At 39.6% G+C, this 21,896-nt stretch overlaps 1 protein-coding gene across 1 annotated transcript in view; it reads right to left on the bottom strand.

The window, feature by feature from the left end:
- The window catches only part of SLC2A13 (solute carrier family 2 (facilitated glucose transporter), member 13), a gene marked incomplete at its 5' end in the record, with an annotated part of 220,276 nt that overhangs the window by 132,846 nt on the left and 65,534 nt on the right, over positions 1 to 21,896 (bottom strand). Inside the window, one exon of the mRNA XM_006767836.2 lies at positions 10,810 to 11,018. Coding sequence (XP_006767899.1) covers positions 10,810 to 11,018 — 209 coding nt within the window. The remainder of the gene's footprint in view (positions 1 to 10,809; positions 11,019 to 21,896) is intronic.

The following is a 21,896-nucleotide window of genomic DNA, read 5'->3' as shown; positions in this document are numbered from 1 at the left end:
AATCCATGTTGGGTTACAAAAAGCTTCTTTTAAATAAGTTCTCACACTTAAGAGAATAAATTTTACCAAAAACTGAATAGAGTTACATATTATTTTAATACTAGAGGCCCGGTGCACCGATTCATGCACCGGTGGGGTCCCTTGGCCTGGCCTGTGCCCTCTCATTATCCAGGACCCCTCAGGGAATTTTGGAGGCCCGGTGCACGGATTCGGCCCAATCCCCCGTAGGTCAGGCCGAGGGACCCCATCAGTGCACGAATCCTCTAGTATGCATATAAGATCTTTGGTTATTCTCTTCCTCTGAGATTCACTGGTCTGTTCCATATTTTCATGCCTGTGCATTGAGCATCTGCTCCCTGGTGGTCATTGTGCGTCATAGCTATTGGTCGAATGGTTGAATGGTCAGACAGTCACTTAGGCTTTTATATATAGATTCATTTGGCTTAGGGCTTGTTGATTCAGGAATAGAAAATTAAAGCAGCTTTTTACTTGACCTTTTGTTTTACTCCACTGCTCACCATAGCAAATGTATAACAGCCTCACATTTTGACAATTTTTGCAATTTTGCAACAACCTCAAGAATATTAGATACAGAAATACTTTCTTTGCCTATATTCAGAATATTGGGATCATCTTGCTGAAAAACAATTTGTCACTATCTACTTCAAGTTTACTCAGTAAATTACATGTATTACTTTGGGTCAGACAACACTGTGCCACCACATGAAGAAAATACAAGCAAAACTACCATAAATACTGGGGAAAAAATGACTCCTTTTCATCTAAGTGCAGATGTCAACTGCAATGAGCAGCCTACTGCAATGCCATTATGCTGGAATTAGATTGCTCAGGAAACTTTTGGAAGGATTTCTATCAACATATGATAAATATCTGCCCTCTCTGACCTCTCTGCAGAATATGATTTGTTGAAATGGCCACAGGCAATATCTAGTCACAGAAAAAGAAAATGACTCATGAGAAGACAAGACTTGCTGACATAATTGCAAAATTAAGGTAGGAGAAAGGGAAGATGCCGCTGTCCCTTGCTGTACACAACAGACATGACCCCAAAGAGCTGGAGGTAAATCACACCAAACGCTAACTGAACTCACAGGAGGGTCTTGGCTAGATGCTCCTCCCTACAATGCTCTTCCTTTCCGATCTGCAGACTGAACTACCGACCAAGGGAAAACACAGAGAGAGCCACATTCACCCAGATTAAGAGCTGATTGGTTGATGAAATTCAATACTACAAACCTTGTTGGCTTGAATGTTTTTGCACAGATGAGGGTGTTTATACTACACAGCTTACCTGAATGCTCTGTAACAGTCAGAACAGCCAGTGGGCCTCGAGGGAATTTCAGTCTGAAATATTAGGTCGTATCTCTCTGAGTTGCTACTTCTCACGTATGCTAAATATTAAGATTTTAGTGACCATAGGGCAGGGCCAATTTTCTTCCTGATATTCTCAAGTTCAATAAATCTTTTCATAAGTAACTGTGATCTACGTAATACTGACTGTTAAAAAAAGCCCAGCCTGCATGGCTCAGTGGTTGAGCGTCGACCTATGAACTAGGAGGCCACAGTTCCATTCCCAGTCAGGGCACCTGCCCAGGTTGTGGGCTCCATCCCCAGAAGGGTGTGTGCAGGAGGCAGCCAATCGATGATTCTCTCATCATTGATATTTTTCTCTCTCTCTCTCCCTTCCTCTCTGAAATCAATAAAAATGTTGTGGCCCCACCCCATAACAAAGAAACAGAATTTCCGGAGGATGAGGCCCAGAAATCAGGATTTTTAAAAGATTCCCAGGTGATTCTAATGTGCAGCCAAGGTTAAGAACCACTGCTCTAGGGAGAGAAAGCTTACCTTGTTGACCTTTTCCCTCTGGTGACCCCGCTTCAATACACAACGCAGAGCAGGAAAGCGCGTGCGGAGAGGGTGACTCTGTAAGCCATTCCCTAGCCCTGCCCTAGACGTTGCTTCTGTTAAGGCAGAACCTTTGCTTTCCTCTCACCTCAGCCCAGGATAAGAAACTGAAGCCAAGAAAAAAAACACAGTGTAATGATGTTTGGTGATGGATGTTAACTACACCTACTGTGGTGATCATTTCACAGCATATACATATATAAAATTACTATACTGTATACCCAAAACTAATATAATGTTATATGTCAATTATATCCCAATTTTTTTAAAAAAAGGAAACTGAAGAAGTCAATTAGAGAGTACTAGCAAACAAGGTGCTATAAAGCATATGAATACACAACTTATTTATAGACTAGAGGCCTGGTGCATGAAAATTCATGCACTGGAGGGGGGTCCCTCAGCCTGGCCTGTCCCCTCTCACAGTCCAGGAGCCCTCAGGGGCAGAAGGCGACCAGGTGATCAGGGGAAGGCAACGCCTCATCACACATCTGCTGCTGCCACTGCCGCATATTCCCTCTTTATTAGATAGGATTCTTCCCTAAGATTGTCCTGGAAGGAGCCTATCTCTTTGGTTAATTGATTTTACTTTTCTTGTTGTGGGAGAAAATTCCTAACTGTTTTTGAAATAAAGCTGTTGACAATGACTCTCTGCCCTACATGCCCAGTAAATTATGAGATGACCATCTTTCTTTAGTAAAATAGACAGACCCAACTTTCAATACCTTGCCTAAAGAATTTGCCCAGAACAGAAACTCCAAACTCTGTAATTTATGTCTATTAAAATGAGGGATGCGTATCTCGGGGCATATACAGAACAGCGTGATGGCACACACAAAAACAATGAATAAACACTGAAGATACTTAGGGAAAAACATTTTTAGAGTCAAGAAGAAAACAGTTACAGAACAGAATACAAATTTGTGTTCATTTCTAGGATAAAGCATAAAAATTCACATAAATGCCAAGCTTACTGTAGCTCCCTTTTGCCATGGTACCCAGAGCCCCAAAAGACTCTCTCCAGGCACCTTTGAAGCTCAGTGGAAATGTTTACACATTGTTGCCTAAAGTAAAACCTAGATCTCTCTCAGCTTTCTTCTTCTGTTGTACATACAAATCATGACTCTATTAGATATCTATGCAACATGAAATAAACTAAAAGGACAAACCATAAGAGATTAACAACAAAATGATGGAAAGAATATATTGTGTACTCAAATTTGCTTTTGATTCTAAAAGTAGTAATCATGTCCCTACTAATTCAAAGCTTAGTCTTGGCAACCTGGGATTAATAAAGATAGACTTATAGCTGTGTCTTAAAAATCTGGTAATGTACACTTTATCATCAAAACTTCCAAGAAAATAAATTTAGTTCACTTAATGATACATAGAATTTTGCACCTGCTGTTCCCTCTGCCTGGATCACTCTTCCCTTCAGTTCTCTGCATTGTTGATTCTTTCTCACCAACCAAATTCACCTCCTCAGAGAAGCCTTTGCTAACTATCCCACATAGAGTAGCCCCTCTTCCGTCCTGCTGTCAGTGTGACTATCCTGTTTGTTTCCTTCAAAGACATCACTGCAGTTTGATAATTATTTCCTCTTTCATATCATTTGTTTGCCTCTTTCTAACAGAATGGGCCAGAACCTTGTCTGTCTTATTTATTACCACATCCACATCTCTATTTTCACTCAATAAATATTTGTGAATGAAGTCTGCAACACGGTATTTATAAATTCAAACAAACAAACAAACAAACAAACAGGCTTTTCTCGGAGACTTCTAAAACTCTAAAAAATCAGACTATGAAACTGCTATAATCTGGCTCTCTTTCCTTACAAACCTAAAAAGAAACTGAAGCCCAGCCACTCCCCCCAAATCCTTTTAGGATTACCAACTTGGGGAGGAGCCATCCCTAGACTCCATTTCTCTGTCTCTCACTCCAGGGGGCTTTGCAAACCAAGCTGTTGTTTCTCCTAGTTTCACTTTATTAGTCCTTCGGGATGTATAAACAGTGTTAAACACATGTGAAAACCGACTGCTCGCTTCTTTGCCCATTAACTATCTTTTTTTCCCCCAACTACAGTGGAGAAATCACTTGCTAAACAGGTTGACCGCTATACCACCTGCAGAAGAGAGGGAATCCCAATCCAGTCTCCTTTCACAGCGTGGCCTCTGAGCCTCACCTCTGCTACTGACGTGGACAGAGCAGCCACCACACTCACTGAGAAAGCCTAATGTGATTTGAAACTAGAAGTACGTAAATGCCACATACACTGACACCTCGCACATCCAAACAATTAGTTCAACAAACGCATACTTGAATAGCTATGCCTATTTTCCTCAAAGAGATCAAATTTAAACTCAAGTAACAAACAAACCCAAAAAAATCCTACAGAAGGAGAAGGGTCACATAAGCAAGCATCATAACAGTCCCAGGTCTGAAATCCGCGGACGCTTCCAGAGCAGGGCGTGATTTACTCTCTGGAATCAGACCTACCTGAAAGCTCACGGGCAGCAGGTAAGGAAGCCTGGGATCACTAACAAGAATGTCCAACAACACACTTCTCCCTAAAAGACACGGGGGTCTTATTCATCGACTTCTTTCTAACCTGGAATAGCTGAGTGTTTTGTGGCGGCCGGGTCAAGGTTCTTCCCTGGGCAGTTGCCTTCCACTGCCCACAGTTCCCAGGCTTGCAGCCGGGCTCAGAATCACTCCACAGGATCCATGGACCAAATAACCTCGTCACTGTCGAACCCTCCAACACAAGAGCTGACTTGTCCTCCTGGGCCAGGGCATTTTTATTATTTCGAAGTGAGCTGTTTCTTCGTGTGTATTTGTCCATTTAGCTTATCATTTTCGAATGTAAATGACCAAAGGCCAGGACCCTGCCAGTTTAACAGAAACCATAGTGGTCTCTGTTTTCCAACAACCTGACAAAGAGCCTTGCTCTTGGACATGACAATGCTGAAATAAAATGCTTATTTGTCCAGAGTATGGTTTTCTGTGGCCAGACTTACCAACCATAGGAACAAGGCCCCCAGTCACCGGTGCCAAGTAACGCTGGCATTTCTGTCTGTCTGCATTCATGCCACAATGCTATTAATTTGGTACTTTTAAAAAAGAATATGAGATTGGTTTTTAAATGAAGCAAGATGATAGTACTCTAATGCAAACCCCATTATGGATAAATTATTAATCCCGTTAGTTACAAACTTTAAAACACTTATCCAAGCATGAGACAAATAGTATCAGGATTCAATGGATAACAAAATTTTTAAAAACCTGTGCCAAATGTGTATATAAAACAAACTTAGGAAATAGACACCTCAATATTTTATCTACACCCAAGAATCAGTGCCCTATTTAGCTCCCAAAGACTTCTGATTAAAAAACCCAAAAAACTAAAGCAGCACTAACCGATTTGGCTCAGTGGATAGAGCGTCGGCCTGCGGACTGAAGGGTCCCAGGTTTGATTCCAGTCAAGGGCATGTACCTTGGTTGCGGGCACATCTCCAGTAGGGGGTGTGCAGGAGGCAGCTGATTGATGTTTCTAACTCTCTATCCCTCTCCCTTGCTCTCTGTAAAAAAATCAATAAAATATATTTTTAAGAAAGGAATATTGACAATGTAATATCTTAACATTTATTATAAGTGTGTACATTAATGTGGGTTAAGCAAGTATGATTAAAAACATCAGGCAATTAAAAAGAAGCAAAAGTGTAATGCAACCACCCCTCTTCCTGGAGTCTGCAGAATTCCATGCCTTTTTAGAATTGAAAGAGGTTGTTTTGGATTGAAATCAATATTGGTCTTGCAAGCTTTCTGTCAGTATCTTGCACGTTGGTTCTAAAACTCCCTTAAAGGCAGAGTGCATCTTGAAGGTGGGGGAGCCAGCCTATCTTGGGCCTCTTTATTCTGCACTCCATCAGCTGGGCCTGTACCAAGACTCAGAGATGGCATCTCCTACATGAAGGAGTGACCTTTCTTTCCCTTTCACTCATTCACTTAGCATCTATGTGTCAGTGGCTACCAGTGTGTGAAGTACCATGCTGTAGGCTAGACTTCAGAAAGACCAGCTTACATTTAGTGTTGGTTATCTGTGCCATTTATTCCCCTCAGAGCAAATCTGATGCACATCTATGCAAATAACTGGAATGTTCCACTCAATCATTTGGCAGGAAGAACAAGTCCACCAGCCAAAGTGCATAGGGCCCAGAAAATGGGAGCAGGCCGGAAGGGGAGGGCAGTTAGGGGCAATCAGGCTGGCAGGGGGGCAAGGTAGGGGTGATCAGACCAGCAGGTAGAGGCAGTTAGAGGCAATCAGGCAGGCAAGCAGAGGGGTTAGGTGGCAATCAGGCTGGCAGGCAGAGGTGGTTAGGGACGATCAGGCAGGCAGGCAAGCAAGTGGTTAGGAGCCAGTAGTCCCAGATTGTGAGAGGGATGTCTGACTGCCGGCAGTCAACCATCCCCCAAGGGGTCCCAGATTGGAAAGGGTGTAGGCCCGGCTGAGGGACACCCCCTCTTCCCGTGCACGAATTTTGTGCACCGGGCCTCTAGTACTTTATATAAAGTTAAGTCAAGCCATGTGTGGCTAACACAGCAGCCAGCTGCTGCAGTGTTCATTCTATTATTTCAAGAAAGCACAACCTCCAGCTCCACCAAAAAAGGTGAATGAGCAAACGTATATTAACAAAGATGTGTGTGTTTGGCAGTTTTTCAGGTATAAACAAATAATTTGAGTAATATAAGTCAGCATCTTCATTTAAGCTACCAATTAATGTACTAATAAAGGCAAAGGGAAAAACGAAACACTTTTGGGAAACGTGAATCCGGCAGGATGATTTAAAAAAAAATGTTCTTTAACATATCTACCTTTCCCCACCGTTTGTATCCTGTAAACCAGCCTGTCGGGATTACGGACCCTGCCGGAGAATTTTGTAAATCCTTGCATGACTTCTCTGAAAATAAATTCATCAACATACATTAACTAGAAACTTCCTTACTTTTCTGACATGGCATAATTGGATTAGGTAGTTAACTAAACATATTAAGGAAAACACAAAATGATTCCAAAACTAGTATATGAATGTATTCTTGTCTTATAAAAATTAGCATGGAAATTAATATGAATATACACAAGTATTTAATTTTACTTAATGGATTTCTTTGGACAGTTCACATAACTTTTTAGTCAACATGGAGTCAATAATGTATATATACCTTTATATGTGAAAAATTTATATATAAAATAAACATGCTCAATGAGCAAAAGCTAAAAGCATTTCCCTTAAAATCTAGAGCAAGAGAGGGATGTCTGCTTTTACCAAACTTATGCAACATAGTACTGGAAGTTCTAGCACAGTGGTAAGACAAGAAGAAATAAAAGGTATCCAGATTAGAAAGGAGGAAATAAAACTGTCATTATTTGAACAGTATATGACATGATACTGTATATAGAAAGCCCTAAAGACCCCATCAAAAACTACTAGATATAATAAATGAATTCAGCAAAGTTGCAGAATACAAAATCAATACCCAGAAATAGATGGAATTTTTATACTTTAATCATGAACTATCAGAAAGAGAAATTAAGAAATCAACCCCATTTACTCTTGCAACAACAACAAAAATAAGGTACCTAGGAATAAAATTTACTAAGGAGATAAAAGACCTGTACTCTGAAAACTATTAGACACCGAAGAAAGAAATTAAGGAAGATACAAATAAGTGGAAGCGTATACCATGTTCATGTTTGGATTGGAAGAATTAATATCATTACAATGTTCACGCTACCAAAAGTAATCTATAGATTCAATGCAACTCCTATTAAAAGAGCAAGAGCATATTTCACAAATCTAGAAGAAAATATTCCAAAAATGTACATGGAAACAAAAAGACCCAGAATAGACACAACAATCTTAAGAAAGATGAACAAAGTAAGAGGGATCACCATAACGGATATCAAACTATACTACAAGGCCACTGTAATCAAAACAGCCTGGTATTGGCATAAGAACAGGCATACAGGCCAGTGACGGCGTACCTATGACAGGCATGCCAGAGGTGACACGCGAACTCGTTTTTTTGGTTGATTTTTCTTTGTTAAATGGCATTTAAATATATAAAATAAATATCAAAAATATAAGTCTTTGTTTTACTATGGTTGCAAACATCAAAAAATTTCTAGATGTGACACGGCACCAGTTAAGTTAGGGTTTTTCAAAATGCTGGCACGCCAAGCTCAAAAGGCTCGCCATCACTGATATAGACCAATGGAACAAAACAGAGAGCCCAGAAATTGACCCAAGCCATTACACTCAATTACTACTTGACAAAGGAGGCAAGAGCATACAATGAAGTAAAGACAGTCTCTTCAATAAATGGTGTTGGGAAAAATGGACAGGTACATGCAAAAAAAAAATTGAAACTACACCATCTTACACCATACACAAGAATAAACTAAAAATGCAAAAAAGACTTAAATGTAAGTCACTAAACCATAAAAATTCTAGAAGAAAACATAAGTAGTAAAATCTCAGATGTTTCTTGCAGCGATATTTTTGCAGATATGTCTCTGAGGGTAAGGAAAACTTAGGAAAAGATAAACAAATGGGACTACATCAAGATAAAAAGCTTCTTCATAGCAAAAGAAGCCATAAAAAATGAAAAGAGAACCCACTGTGTAAGAGAACATATTCACCAATGTATATCTGATAAGGGGTTAATGTCAAAAATATATAAAGAACTTACACAACTCAACACTGGGAAGACAAACAATCCAATTAAAAAATGGGCAATGGACCTGAATAGACAGCTCTTTAAAGAGGGCAGACAGATGGCCAATAGACATATGAAAAATTGCTAATGGTCACTAATCATCCAAGAGATGGAAATGAAAACTACAATGGCGTATCACCTCATACCTGTCAGAATGGCAATTATCAATAATTCAACAAGCAAGTGCTAGAGAGGATGTGGAGAAAAGGGAACACCAGTGCACTGTTGGTAGGAATGCAGATGGGTGCCGCCACTGTGGAAAAGAGTATGGAGTTTCCTCAAAAAATTTAAAATGGAACTGCTTTTTGACCCAGTGATTCCACTTCTGGGAATACATCCTAAGAATCCTGAAACACCAATCAGAGAGAATATATGTACCCCTATGTTCATAGCAGCATTATTTACAATAGCCAAGATATGAAAACAACCCAAGTGCCCATCAGCAGATGAGTGGATAAAAAGCAGTGGTACTACTATGTGGAATCTAATTAACAAGATAAACTGACAAAGAAAGTGGAAGCAGAATTATGGATATATGGAACAGACTGATAGGTGCCAGAGGGGAGGTGGGTGGAGGTGACTGGAAGTTGAAGGAATTAGCTAAAGGACATATATGCACATCATAGACAGACAATAATGTGGTGAAAGCCAAGGGAAGGGGAGGCGGGGTGAGCAAGGGGGGCAAAGGTGGTGGTGGTGGGGGGAGTGGGGGACATCAGCAATATTGTCAACATTAAAAATTTTATTAAAAAATGTAATAAAATAATAGAACAAACATGCACTCAACAAATGCCGGAAGCCAGTTCCAGCATGTCAGCAGGGCTGAATCATCTGGAGGTGGCTGAGGACATTTCCCCAAACCTGAAAAGGATGCATTAAATGATTGTTTGCTGCCAGACAGCTGAGGGCATTTCAATCTACATGTTATTGCCTCCTACTGGCCAAACACCTGAACAGCTGAAGGCAATTCCCCAATCTGACAATGGATTCTTTTTTTTTTAAAATATAATAGCCAAGATATGAAAACAACCCAAGTGCCCATCAGCAGATGAGTGGATAAAAAGCAGTGGTACTACTATGTGGAATCTAATTAACAAGATAAACTGACAAAGAAAGTGGAAGCAGAATTATGGATATATGGAACAGACTGATAGGTGCCAGAGGGGAGGTGGGTGGAGGTGACTGGAAGTTGAAGGGATTAGCTAAAGGACATACATGCACACCATAGACAAAGACAATAATGTGGTGAAAGCCAAGGGAAGAGGAGGCGGGGTAGGCGAGGTGGGCAAAGGTGGTGGAGGGGAGGGGGGGGAGTGGGGGACATCAGCAATATTGCCAACATTAAAACTTTTATTAAAAAATGTAATAAGAAAATAATAGAATAAACATGCACTCAACAAATGCCGGGAGCAATAGAGAAATCTGACAATGAATTCTGTATAAGAAACCCTACCCTTTGATGTGTCTATCTACCTCGCCTTAGGACAAATTGTGTTAATAAAGAGCAAGGGGTCCTGAGACAAGGAGAACTTAGTTCCTTTAGCTAAGTCTTCTCTGACTCCCCAAAATGCCTTTCAAAATTATGTTTTGTTCTGGATTCTTGATTAATTTACATATAGGGCTTCCCCAGATTCCTGAACCATTCTAGATGCTGGATCAAGACCACCGGCATTAAAAAAATACCCATACACACAAAATAATGAAAACTATGTAAAGTGCATCCAATTTAGAAAGAATCAATTTAGAATAGTCAAAAAACTATTCAAAAATTAAAATAGTAAGTAGAGGCCCGATGCATGAAATTCGTGCAAGGGGCTCGGCCCTCGCAGCACCGGCTTCATCCGGAAGGTTGTCTGGACGGTAGTTCTGCTGTTCAGTCTAATTAGCATATTAGCTCTTTATTATATAGGACAATAGCATTGTGGGGGGATTTTTCTTCATTCTTTTATAACATTATTAAATTGCTTTAAAAAATTAAAATACATTTTTTGGTTATACACATAAAACCTCTACATAATTTAAAGATATTAAATAATACTAAAATATAATTTCAAAATAAAACCATTGTGTAGCTTTAAAATTCATGTAAGTACAAAATCCACATACCAGAACCAACTTCCTTTTCCTCTTCTTCAATGTTGTTTTTGATGCTATCATATTCTTCATCAATCGTCTGATTGCCTCGCATCTGAGACAAAATCCTACGGGCCTTCTGAGTCTGTCCTTTCTGAATAAGCCATCGGGGGCTTTCAGGTAAAAAGAGGAAGCCAAAAAACTGTATGACTGCTGGAATCGCTGCAAGTCCCAACATGTACCTGCAATAAAAAACCCAGATAGTATTGTAAAACCTGGTCTTATCTGCACCACATTGGGAATACTATTTAATGCAAAAATAGTGAGAATTGTTTTCTTTTTATTATGTCTATGTATAACCAGAAAAAATAATATTTTTATGCTGTAGTGAGAAATTGAAAAATGACAAAAGTCTGGTTCTTCTCTCACACAAATTACAGTGAAAAAGAACGGGCAAAAGTCACAAAGATTATGTATATGCATTCTGATCCTAACACATCATGCAAAACACCACATTCACCAGCCCTACCCAATACTAATATATAGAGATTTGTATTCTATAATATAAAATGGGATTAAGACAAAACTCTCTGATCTGTTTAAAAGATATACTTTTCAATAAAATGCCCAAATTGATTTCTTTAGTCATTTCCGCCCTGTGAATGATTAGTTATGATTTCATTTTGTCATTAAGCATCATGTTGACCCTCATTAACTAAGGAGTAGAAGCCCATAGGAGGAAAAAAAAAAAAGATGGAGCTGGAAGCAAATAATCAGTATTAAAATGATAGAAATGCAAAAAAAACTAAACCAAAAGAAAAACCAAAAAATCCTGCTCATGTTGTTTTAAGTTACATGTCATCTTTTTAAAATGTCTGTTCTTAATGACTGGCAAAATTCTACGTAGGAAGTAAAATATCATTTTAGATCCATCAGAGAAATAACAAAAATAACATGAGTCCATCGATATCAAAGATCTCTCCAAATTATTCTGACCATCAGACTGATCTCCTAGCATCTTTAGGACTCAAGCTTTTTGAACTGAGGGGTTAGGTTAGGTAAACTTCAAGGTCTCTCTCAAATGAAAACGTCTATGAATCTAGGACACCTGGGTGTTTTCTGTTAATCCAAATTCCCTGGGTATGTTCCCTGGTAGATTCATGATGGTAGAGCTCAGAAGACCAACTCCAATAACATAACAATCATGCTCACAATGTATCAATAAACCAGTGAGAAGTCATCTGACTCAATACGCTTTTCAGAGCTATTCTGGCTGTTAAGCTATTTAAAACGCAAAGCATGGCAACCTTGGAGCCTCCAGATATACATATATCTTATGAAAAAGTTCATTACTTTTTAAGCAATTTCATTTTAATTCATACACAGCACAGAAAAAATACAATTGTCACATGGGTGTTAGGAAAAACTCCTACTCCAAACAGAAGCTAAAACTACATACGGAAACAGCAAAATTCACTAAGATTTAGAAGGTAAACAAAGCGTTTATGAATGACTGATAAATGAATCACTTGGCCTCCATGTTAACAGAAATCTCATTTACAGGGTTTTATATTTTAAGGCATGGGCTATGACGACACTGAATCACTCCTTCCTCTGCTCACCCACGAACACAGTGTCTTAACCTCAATTTATGTCCCTGTGCCTTGCATCGTAATAAATTATTTTCCTGTCCCACTTGATTGCATATTTTACTTTGTATTCAGCACGACACCTAATAAAGTATCTTGAACACAGTAAAAGCTTAGAAAATGTTCTACGAAATGATACAAAAGCAGTTTGTAACTCATTTTATATAGTTTATATATCTCAACTTCCTGTATTAACTAAACAGAAAATAACTGTGCTTCACACTCACAAAGCAATCTCTTCTGGACCATGTAGCTCTGCAAAATTACTTGCACAGTAATCCCTTCCATGGAAACCGTTTGTTATTCTAGAGATGGTGAAACCTTCCCTTCATAAGATGACTCATCTAAAGGCTTCCTAAGAATCTTCAGATGAGAGCAGGAGAGATCAGCTCAAACAAATGCATATTTATGGCCTCTTCCCATTAAAATGTTAACTTGTATAACCAAATCTGCTTAAACATAGCTTTTATTGCTGTAAATCAGTGATTTTCAAACAGTGTGCCTTGAGAATTTTTGAAACATGCAATTACCCTACTATTTAGTCAGGGGCACTGATTTCTTTTCCCTAATATTGTCAAATTAAAAAAAGTGACAACAGCCAACACAACAATAGCCATCCTGTGTGAATGAATCAATTTATACTTTTTTTCCCTTCAGATCAGCAAAACATATACTTTTTGGTGTGCTTCAGAAGTGTAGGAATTAGTTTTTGTATGCCATGAGATGAAAAAGGTTGAAAATCACTGCTGTACAGGACTGAAAGTTCTATTTGGTTGTAATCCCTTAAAAAAAAGCTTATACAAAATTGTATTGCCAATTATTTAAAAGAAAAGCAATAAAAAGGTAAACACCAAATATACTGGATTATGAAATAAATTTTAAAGGTCCTAAAAATGAATGCTTGTATGCTTTGTTTCTCTGTCCCTTTTATAATCTGTTCTTCTGTTCTCCAAACTCTCTTCAGTGATAAATTAAGATCAAAGGAGCCCTTGAAATGAATATAGAAATGGAATCATTTTCAGGCCCAAAGATGCTCACACAACACTTTTACTACTCACTATTAGCTAGCCTATGTTGTTGTTTTAATCCTCACCCTAGGATTTGTTTCTATTGCTTTTTAGAGAGGGAGGGAAGGAGAGAGAGAAATATCAATCACTTGCCTCCAGGAATTGAACCTGCAACCTAGGTATGTGCCCTGACCAAAAGCTTTCAGTGTATAGGATGACATTCCAACCAACTGATCCACCCAGCCAGGGCTAGCCTATGTTGTTTTGTGTGTGTGTGTGTGTGTGTGTGTGTGTGTGTGTATGTGTGTGTGTGTTTAATTGTAGACAGTGTTATAGATGTCCTCCATCTTCCCTACCCCACTTTGCCTACCTTCAACCTGTCCCTGCCCCCACCTCTCCTAGGCCTATAACACATTACTTACTGTGTATGTCCATGGACCATGCATATATGCATAGCCTACGTTTCTTAAACAAGCTACAGAAGACAGAATAGTTTAGCTCTCCTGCATTGGAAATCTGTTAAGTGTCAAGAGTCTAGGTCTGAAATTTACAATTCAATTCACTAATGCTAGGATGGGGAAAAGGAACTTGCACCTTGCTGCCAATCTTTAAGGATATTAAAGCCTGATTCCAGAGACTACTCAAGATAAAACATGTCTTATGCATTTACATCCTAATGTTTCTAAAGAAACTTATTTTTACTATATTTTGATTACCTTTCATGGTAAAGATATTTTGATAGGGCACCTGACGTATCATCTCAAACACAATAAACATGCTCCTAAAGATATTTTGATAGGAAAAAATTTCCATTGCTTTGTAAAGACCAAATAGGATGGGTGGGGGAAAAGGGGTAGCTGTGGTTTGTGACTGAGAGCAGAGGAACACACCTGGGACATACTTCAGCTCTGGGCATTCTAATCACAAACCCTGGTCAAGTTATGTAACATTTCAATGCACAGGTGATAGTGTCTATTTCATAGGACATCTGGGTAATTAGGTGAAATCACTCAGTTGGTACCTAAAATGGAGAAGATGCTCAGCAAAAAATGTTTTCACCTTCCTACTCAATTCAATACAACTTGTCTATCTCACCTCTATCATTCCCTCAAACTTTCGGTAGGTAGAACTAACCAATTTCTTTCTTGAGGAAAACCCATTCCTCTGGTGATGTGCAGATTGCAGATAAATGAAAGTTTGCTTTACTGTAGCACTGATGAGAATTTTATCATGCAACTAAAAGAACGGTAACTCTATAGACTTAGTGAAGGCAGTATTAGGGACTCACCATCAGTCCCTTAAATCCAAGGAAATCAGGACCAGATGAATAACAGTGTGTATACTGATAGGACAAGGAGTATACTGTTAACCAGGGCAGTCACTCCCCAAACAAACAAGTAGTCCCCTACTGACATGGGGGATCTCATTATTATTAAAGTCAACAGTTCTAAACCCTGGCTTCACATTAGAATCACCCAGGGGGCTTTTAAAACACACTAATATCCAGGCTCCACCCAACGAGGAATTCTGATTAATTGGTGTGAGCCCCAGTCCCACAGTCCTCTATTTTATTCAAAGCTCTCCGGGCAGGATGGTGCTAATGTGCACTCAGGGCTGAGACCTGAGTGATTAAAACACCCATGGGATGAAAGTGAACAATAAGAACCCGAAGTCCACACCTTGGGCAAAATCGATTTGACTCCTGGAGACAAGAGAGCACTCCAAGCTGACAGGAAGGGGAAGCGGGTTGGCTCTAGCAAAAATACCACTAAGACTAGCAATGAAACTGAAACTTGGTTCTGGGTATAATAAGGGTATTTAGCAATCTTCTCTAATACTCAAAACGGTCATAATAAGCTGAAAAAATCAAATAACAAACCTGTCTCTGTACTGCCAATAGCTTTAATCCCACCCTCTGTCTTCTAGCTAACACCTGTTTATAGCTGTTATTGACTTATAAATCATGCTCATGCCTGCCCATCCTGAATAGCTCAAATAAATTAGAAGATTAGTACAAATATTAAAATGCTATGCTTTATTCATTAAAACTCTACAGTCCCAAACTGGCATCCTCTCACTTGTAACTATCCTATCTAATAAAAGAGTAATATGAAAATTAGCCGTCACACCCTCATTCCCTCACTCCATCAGTTGGTCACGAAGATGGCAGCAGCCACGGAGCTGGAGTGAGCAGGAGCCTTAGGTTGCTCCCGGCAATAAGGGAAGCCAAGCTTCCTGCCTGCCCTGGCTGGCCCTGAGCTCCGCTCAAGGCTACAAAGTTTCAATTATAGAAGATAAATAAATCCCACATACCTGCTTCCAGCCCGCGTGGCCTCTGCTCAAGGAGGGGCTGGGAACATGGGTTGCCAGGGGCAACCCAGGCTTCGAGCGGGACAAAGGCTACAAAGTTTCAATTATAGAAGTTAAATAAATCCCAGATATCTGCTTCCAGCCCGTGGCCCTGAATGGGGTGTGGCCAGCCTGAAAACGGCCATCAGCCCCTCACCCAGGCTGGCCAGGCACCCTAGTAGGGCCCCTCACCCCGAAGGAGCTGTGGCAGTCTGGAAACGACCCTCAGCCCCTCACCCAGGCTGAACACACTCCCATGGGGTGAGGGTCCCTACTGGGGGACTTGACCAGCCTGCAAACAGCCCTCAGCCCCTCACCCAGGCTGGCCAGGCACCCTAGCAGGACCCCCACCCTGATCCGGGACATCCTTCAGGGCAAACCAGCCGGCCCCCACCCGTGCACCAGGCCTCTATCCTATATAATAAAAGGGTAATATGCAAACTGACCCTAATGGGAATGACTGATCACCTAAGCCATCAGTCAGACATCCCCTGAGGGCTCCCAAACCGTAAGAGGGCACAGGCCGGGCTGAGGGACTGCCCCCCCCCACCCCTGCTGAGTGCACAAATTTTTGTGCACCAGGCCTCGAGTAAAATAAATAAACTCTAAACCTTTTTTTTCCAGAAACAATTCACTGAAAATAAAAAGGTCTGCAATTAGAATCAGTTACCTAATGAATATTTACTTTGTTTTCTTGTAAAGCTAAAGATAATGTTCTGTGTTCTTCCTGAGCTGATTACCCAGCTAACAATTTCTGAATGTATGTTAAGTGCCAAACTCTAAGCCAATCATTGGGCATCATAAATAAACTTAATCGAAGATAGTGTCATGATTTGTCAATCTAAAAACATCCAAGTTGGAACTCTCCAATGATATTTATCATTATGTCCTATAAAGGACAGTGAAACATTTTCCCCTTATAAAGGCATAATCCAACCCCTTCATCAAAACACATCCAAGAACATTGTTCCTTCGGCCCTATAACTAGAGCTACCTGACTTCATTGTTCAAAGTTCCTATGGATTTTGAGTTTTCTTCATATGCTTCTCTTATACTTAAGAAATAATCACATGAGTGATGAGTTCACTAAAAGATTACTTAGGAAATAATCACATGAGTGATGAGTTTACTAAAAGATATCTATTCTTAAACTTAGAAAAGATATGGTTATCATTATCTATCAATGACAAGATATCTACATGATGGGCCCCAAACATAAATTATGATTTGTGTAATATGTTTCTACTTAATGCAAAAGCTTTAGATGCAAAAAGAGAACACTGAATTTAGCCCCCTACTAGAGTTACAACAACTCATTTGATAAAGTATTTTTCTATTTCGGTTCATGATTCGGAACTCCATTTTAACTGGTAAGAAATTAAAATAGGAAAACACTGCCAAATTGAGGCCCCCCGCTGGCAAGCTAATTTTCTCTGCCATCAAGGCCCATGTAGAACATCAGCGCTGATGACTGATGCACCTGATAATCTGATGGCAGCTAGAGAGTAAACATGAGATCACAGCTGGAGATTCTTAAGAAAAAAAAATCAATATGTCACAGTTGAAATCCTCAAGTAAGCAGGTGATATATGATCAGCAAATGAGCAATTTTGTGTTACCCAGTGAGTATTGCTGTGTAAACTGTAAAAGCATTCATCGCCAAATATATAAATGTGAGAAAATAGTAATGATCTATGTAGCTAGAAAAAAAAACCCTTTAGAAATGTGATATCAATATATAAAGTAGATGGTGTGGCCAAGGTTATTTAGAGTTTTGTGATTATAGTAGAAATAACAGGTATAGTTGCTTTGACAGAATAAGAGGTGATACTACTGAAACAAACTGAATGCATTTTACACAGATATTAGGCAGATAGTTTTAAATAACATGACAAAATGCATTTGACCTGAACAAAATTCACAATACTAGTGGTGAAAATAATGCTCACACAATCATACCTACACATGTATCCTCTTTTTTTAAACTTCAAGAATCCTCCATATGCAAAGCTCTGAGCTAGGGATTATGGAGATATAGTAATGATTAGTAGATATCCCTTGCATCAAAGAGCCTATACTCCAGTAATTATCAAACAAAACAGAATTGTTTAATTACTATGACTGAGGTTTAGACATAAGTGTAGGAATAAGGGAAGAAGTTATTTCAACAGAGGCTATTAGAAAAAATATCATGATAGAAACAATATATAAATCATTCATTGCAAGGCAGAGAAGGAATATACTGGAAGGAGCTAACATAAAATTACTTTTTTAGGTAAAATTTGCACACAATAAAATGAAGAGATCCAAGGTTCCAATTCTATGAGTTGAGAAACATATACACCCTTGTAACTACCACCCCAATCATGAAAGAGAACATTTCCATACATCAGAGAGCTCCCTTATAACCTGCTTTCCAGTCAATGCCCATTGCCATTGAGAAGCAATGACCAAATTTCTGCCCATACAGCTCCTTTTGCATGTGGATGAACTCTATATGGAACCATGGACATTCTACTCTTTTGTTTCTATATTCTTTCAACCATAATACTTTATTTTTTTTCCTTTTCTTCATTCCTTTGTGTTTAAATTTCTTTATTGATTATTACATGTGTCCTTATCCCCACATTATCAATCATAATACTTTAAAGATGTTATCCATGTTGTTGTTCCTTCTGTTTCACTGATTTATTTATCTGACTAGACTGTCTTAATTGAGCTAGCTTTACAGTAAGTCTTGTAATCGGACACTCCATCTTTGGTCTTAAAGATGGTTTAGGCAATTGTAGGTCTTTTGCTTTTGCGTAAAAATTTTAGAATCAACTTGTTCCTCTGGAGGAATGTAAGTGGTGACAGTGCACATCTTCTCCTTGCAACTGATCATAAAGGAAAGCACTCAGGCTTTCACCCTGAGTATAGAGTTGGCTGAAGGATTTTTTTTTTTGTACATGTCCTTGTTGAATTAAGAAAGTGCTCTCCTACTTTGCTGGAAGGTTTTACCATAAATCAGTATTAGTCTGTGAAATGTTTTCTCTGCATATATTCAGATGATTATATCAGTTCATTGCCAGGAGCCAGTCCATCCTTGCTGTTTCAAGGGACCTGGCATATATGGCATACCGTTCTTGGTATGTTTGCTCACCTTCTTGGCACTATGAGTTTTAACCAAGGTCACCTCTCCAAGAAAGGTTGTTTCAGAACCTACACAGAACCTAGAGACAGAAGAACTTCGCTGGAGAGAACATGGCAAAAGATCCTGGACAGAACCTGGCTACAGAGCTTGGTTGGAGAACCTAGACAGAACCTGACTGGAGAACCCGGCTACAGAACCTGGCGACCGGACCTGGCTGGAGAACCTAAACCGAACCTGGCTGGAGAACCTAGCGAGAGAACATGGCTCCAGAACCTGGCTGGAGAACGTGGCTGGAGAACCTAGCAAGAGAACATGGACACAGAACTTGGCTGGAGATTGTGGCTAGAGATCCTGGCAAGGCTGCTGATCAACTGAACGCTGTCTCCGTGTCATTCCTTCTTCGCCGACTCCGTCCACACCTTTGGGGACCCCTGGACCTGCTGGGGCTGGACCCCAGCAGTTTATCTCCTTTGAATAATTTCAACATGGTGACTTGCATGAATTAATTTCTTATGCTAAACCAACCTTTCAAAAAAGAAACTGACCTGGTTATGATTTATTATCCTTTTATCTTGCTGGGATCAATTTTACTGATATTTTGTTAAGGGTACTTTTAGACACTGCCTAGAATTTTCTTTTCTTGTAAGAACTTAGGTCATAATGTTAGAGTTATATTGGCCTCACCAACCAAGTTGGGAAATATTCCATCCACCTCCATTTTCTTAAAGCTTTTGTTTAAACTTAGAGTTATTTCTTCCATAAATGTCTTATAGAATTCACTAATGAAAGTATCTCAGCCTGAAGTTTGTTTTGCAGGTAGGTTACTACTAATAATGATTCAATTTGTTTAATAAATACAGGGACATACAGATATTCAATTTTGTGTTTTGTCATTTTTTGATAAGTTCTGATCTTTACCCCAATATGCCCATTCCAACTTGTTGCAATTTATGGGCACAATGTTGTTCAAAGTGTTCCCTCATTGTCTTTTTAAGTCCATAGAAATGATGTACTCTGTTTTACTTCTCATATTGATCATTTAGACTTTATCATTTTTCTTAATCATTTTAATCAGTCATAATCAGTTTATCAATTTTACTAATTTTTTTAGTTACAGGTACATTAGACTACTTGGTATTAATTAGATGTATATAAGATGACTCAATGTTGTACCATAGGCCACTGCGCCTCTCTTTATTTCTTCCCCATCTTATTATTTTCTCTTTCAGATTACGTGATGTCTATAGGTCTGTTTTCAAGTTTCCAGATCCTGGTTTCTGTCATCTTTAATTTGCTGATAAACCCATCCAGTGAATTTTTTAAATTTTAAATTCTAATTCCAAATGCTATACTTTCAGTTGAGAATTTTCATTTGGTTCTTTATCTATATATAATAGAGAAATATGATAATTAACCAGGATGCCATAACGGGCCCACCAGGAGGAGGGTGCGCACAGAGTCAGGGGCAAGGCGCAGGGGCCTCCGCCCACGCCTGTGCTGGGGGAAGGCCTGATCAGCAGTGGCCATGGCTGCTTCAAGGGCCAGAGAGGGAGGCAGAGCTGGATCAGCTGCGGCCGGGGCTGCTGCAGGGCCCCGGGAGCAAAGCAGGGCTGGACCAGCATTGGCCACAGCTGCTGTGGGGCCTAGGGAGGGAGGCAGGGCCAGATCGGATGGTGGGTGATGATTTCGAATTGCGTGCTGAGCTCCTAGTATATATATAGTTTGCATTTCTCTGAGATTCCCTATCTGGTTACTCTATGTGACTACCATTTACCTTAAGTCCTGAACACATTTAAAGGGGGTGTTTTCAAGTCTTTTTATAATTCCAACATCTGTATCACCTTAAGGTCTATCTGACAATTTTTATTTTACTTATGGGTCACACTTTCTGTGTATTCACATTGCCTAATAATTTTGTGTGTATGTGTGTGCATGTTCTGTGTATTGAGAATGATAAAATGTAGATATTCTAGATTGTTTTCTCTTTTTCTGAAGAACGTTGACACTATCCTATCTGTCACCTTAAATCTGTAAAGGTTTGGTTGTAGACTTGGTTAGTGTGACTCTCAGGTTTTTTTTGTTTGTTTGTTTGTTTGTTTTGTTTCTTTTTCTTTTTCTTTTTTATTGTTTAAAGTATTGCAAAGGGTATTACATATGTGTCCATTTTTCCCCCCGCCCTAGACAGTCCCCTAGCCTCCCCTATCCCCCAGTGTCTTATGTCCATTGGTTATGCTTATATGCATGCATACAGGTCCTTTGGTCGATAGGCTGTTTCCAGATCTTAGCTATGGTGAATTGTGCTGCTATGAACATAGGGGTGCATAGATCCTTTCTGATTGGTGTTTCTGGTTTCCTGGGATATATTCCTAGAAGTGGGATCACAGGGTCAAATGGGAGTTCCATTTTCAGTTTTTTGAGGAAACTCCATACTGTCTTCCATAGTGGCTGCACTAGTCTGCAGACTCTCAGTTTTGACCTTAGGAAAAATCCTTAGTCATGCAACAAAGTCTACTCCTCAGGCATGGTCCTTCTGGGGTCCTCCTGGAAAGCTCAAGCTGCTGGCTCCTCTAACCTGGTTTCAAATTCCAAAAATGTCACTCTTCCTATGGGCAGGATATAACATCTCTCAGCTTTTACCATCTTCTGTTACTTTCTGCAGAATCTCTCCTATATTCATATAGTTCAGGAATCAGAAAAACATTTGTGGTGAATTAATATTCAGATTTGGAGGCTTCCTTCTCTATGGATCATTCTTTTCCTGGATCCCCCCCCCCCCCGCCCCTCAAATTCCAGCTGCTTTGGGCACCACAAACTCTAGCCACTGACACCCCAAATCAATAAAACTGTAGTTTATTGGGCTGAGGGCTGCCCTCAGGGATAAAGCCATAAATGTAGGTCTCACCAGGAACCACTCACTTCAAGGATCAAATCCCCCTCAGTTCTACCTATCCTTGGAGCTGGGCTTCTCCAGTCTTAACTTGT

The sequence above is a fragment of the Myotis davidii genome, unplaced genomic scaffold (assembly GCF_000327345.1).
Source record: "Myotis davidii unplaced genomic scaffold, ASM32734v1 scaffold902, whole genome shotgun sequence".
NCBI lineage: Eukaryota > Metazoa > Chordata > Mammalia > Chiroptera > Vespertilionidae > Myotis > Myotis davidii.
Note: the sequence above shows the minus strand (reverse complement) of the source record. Positions and strands in the feature narration are given on the sequence as shown.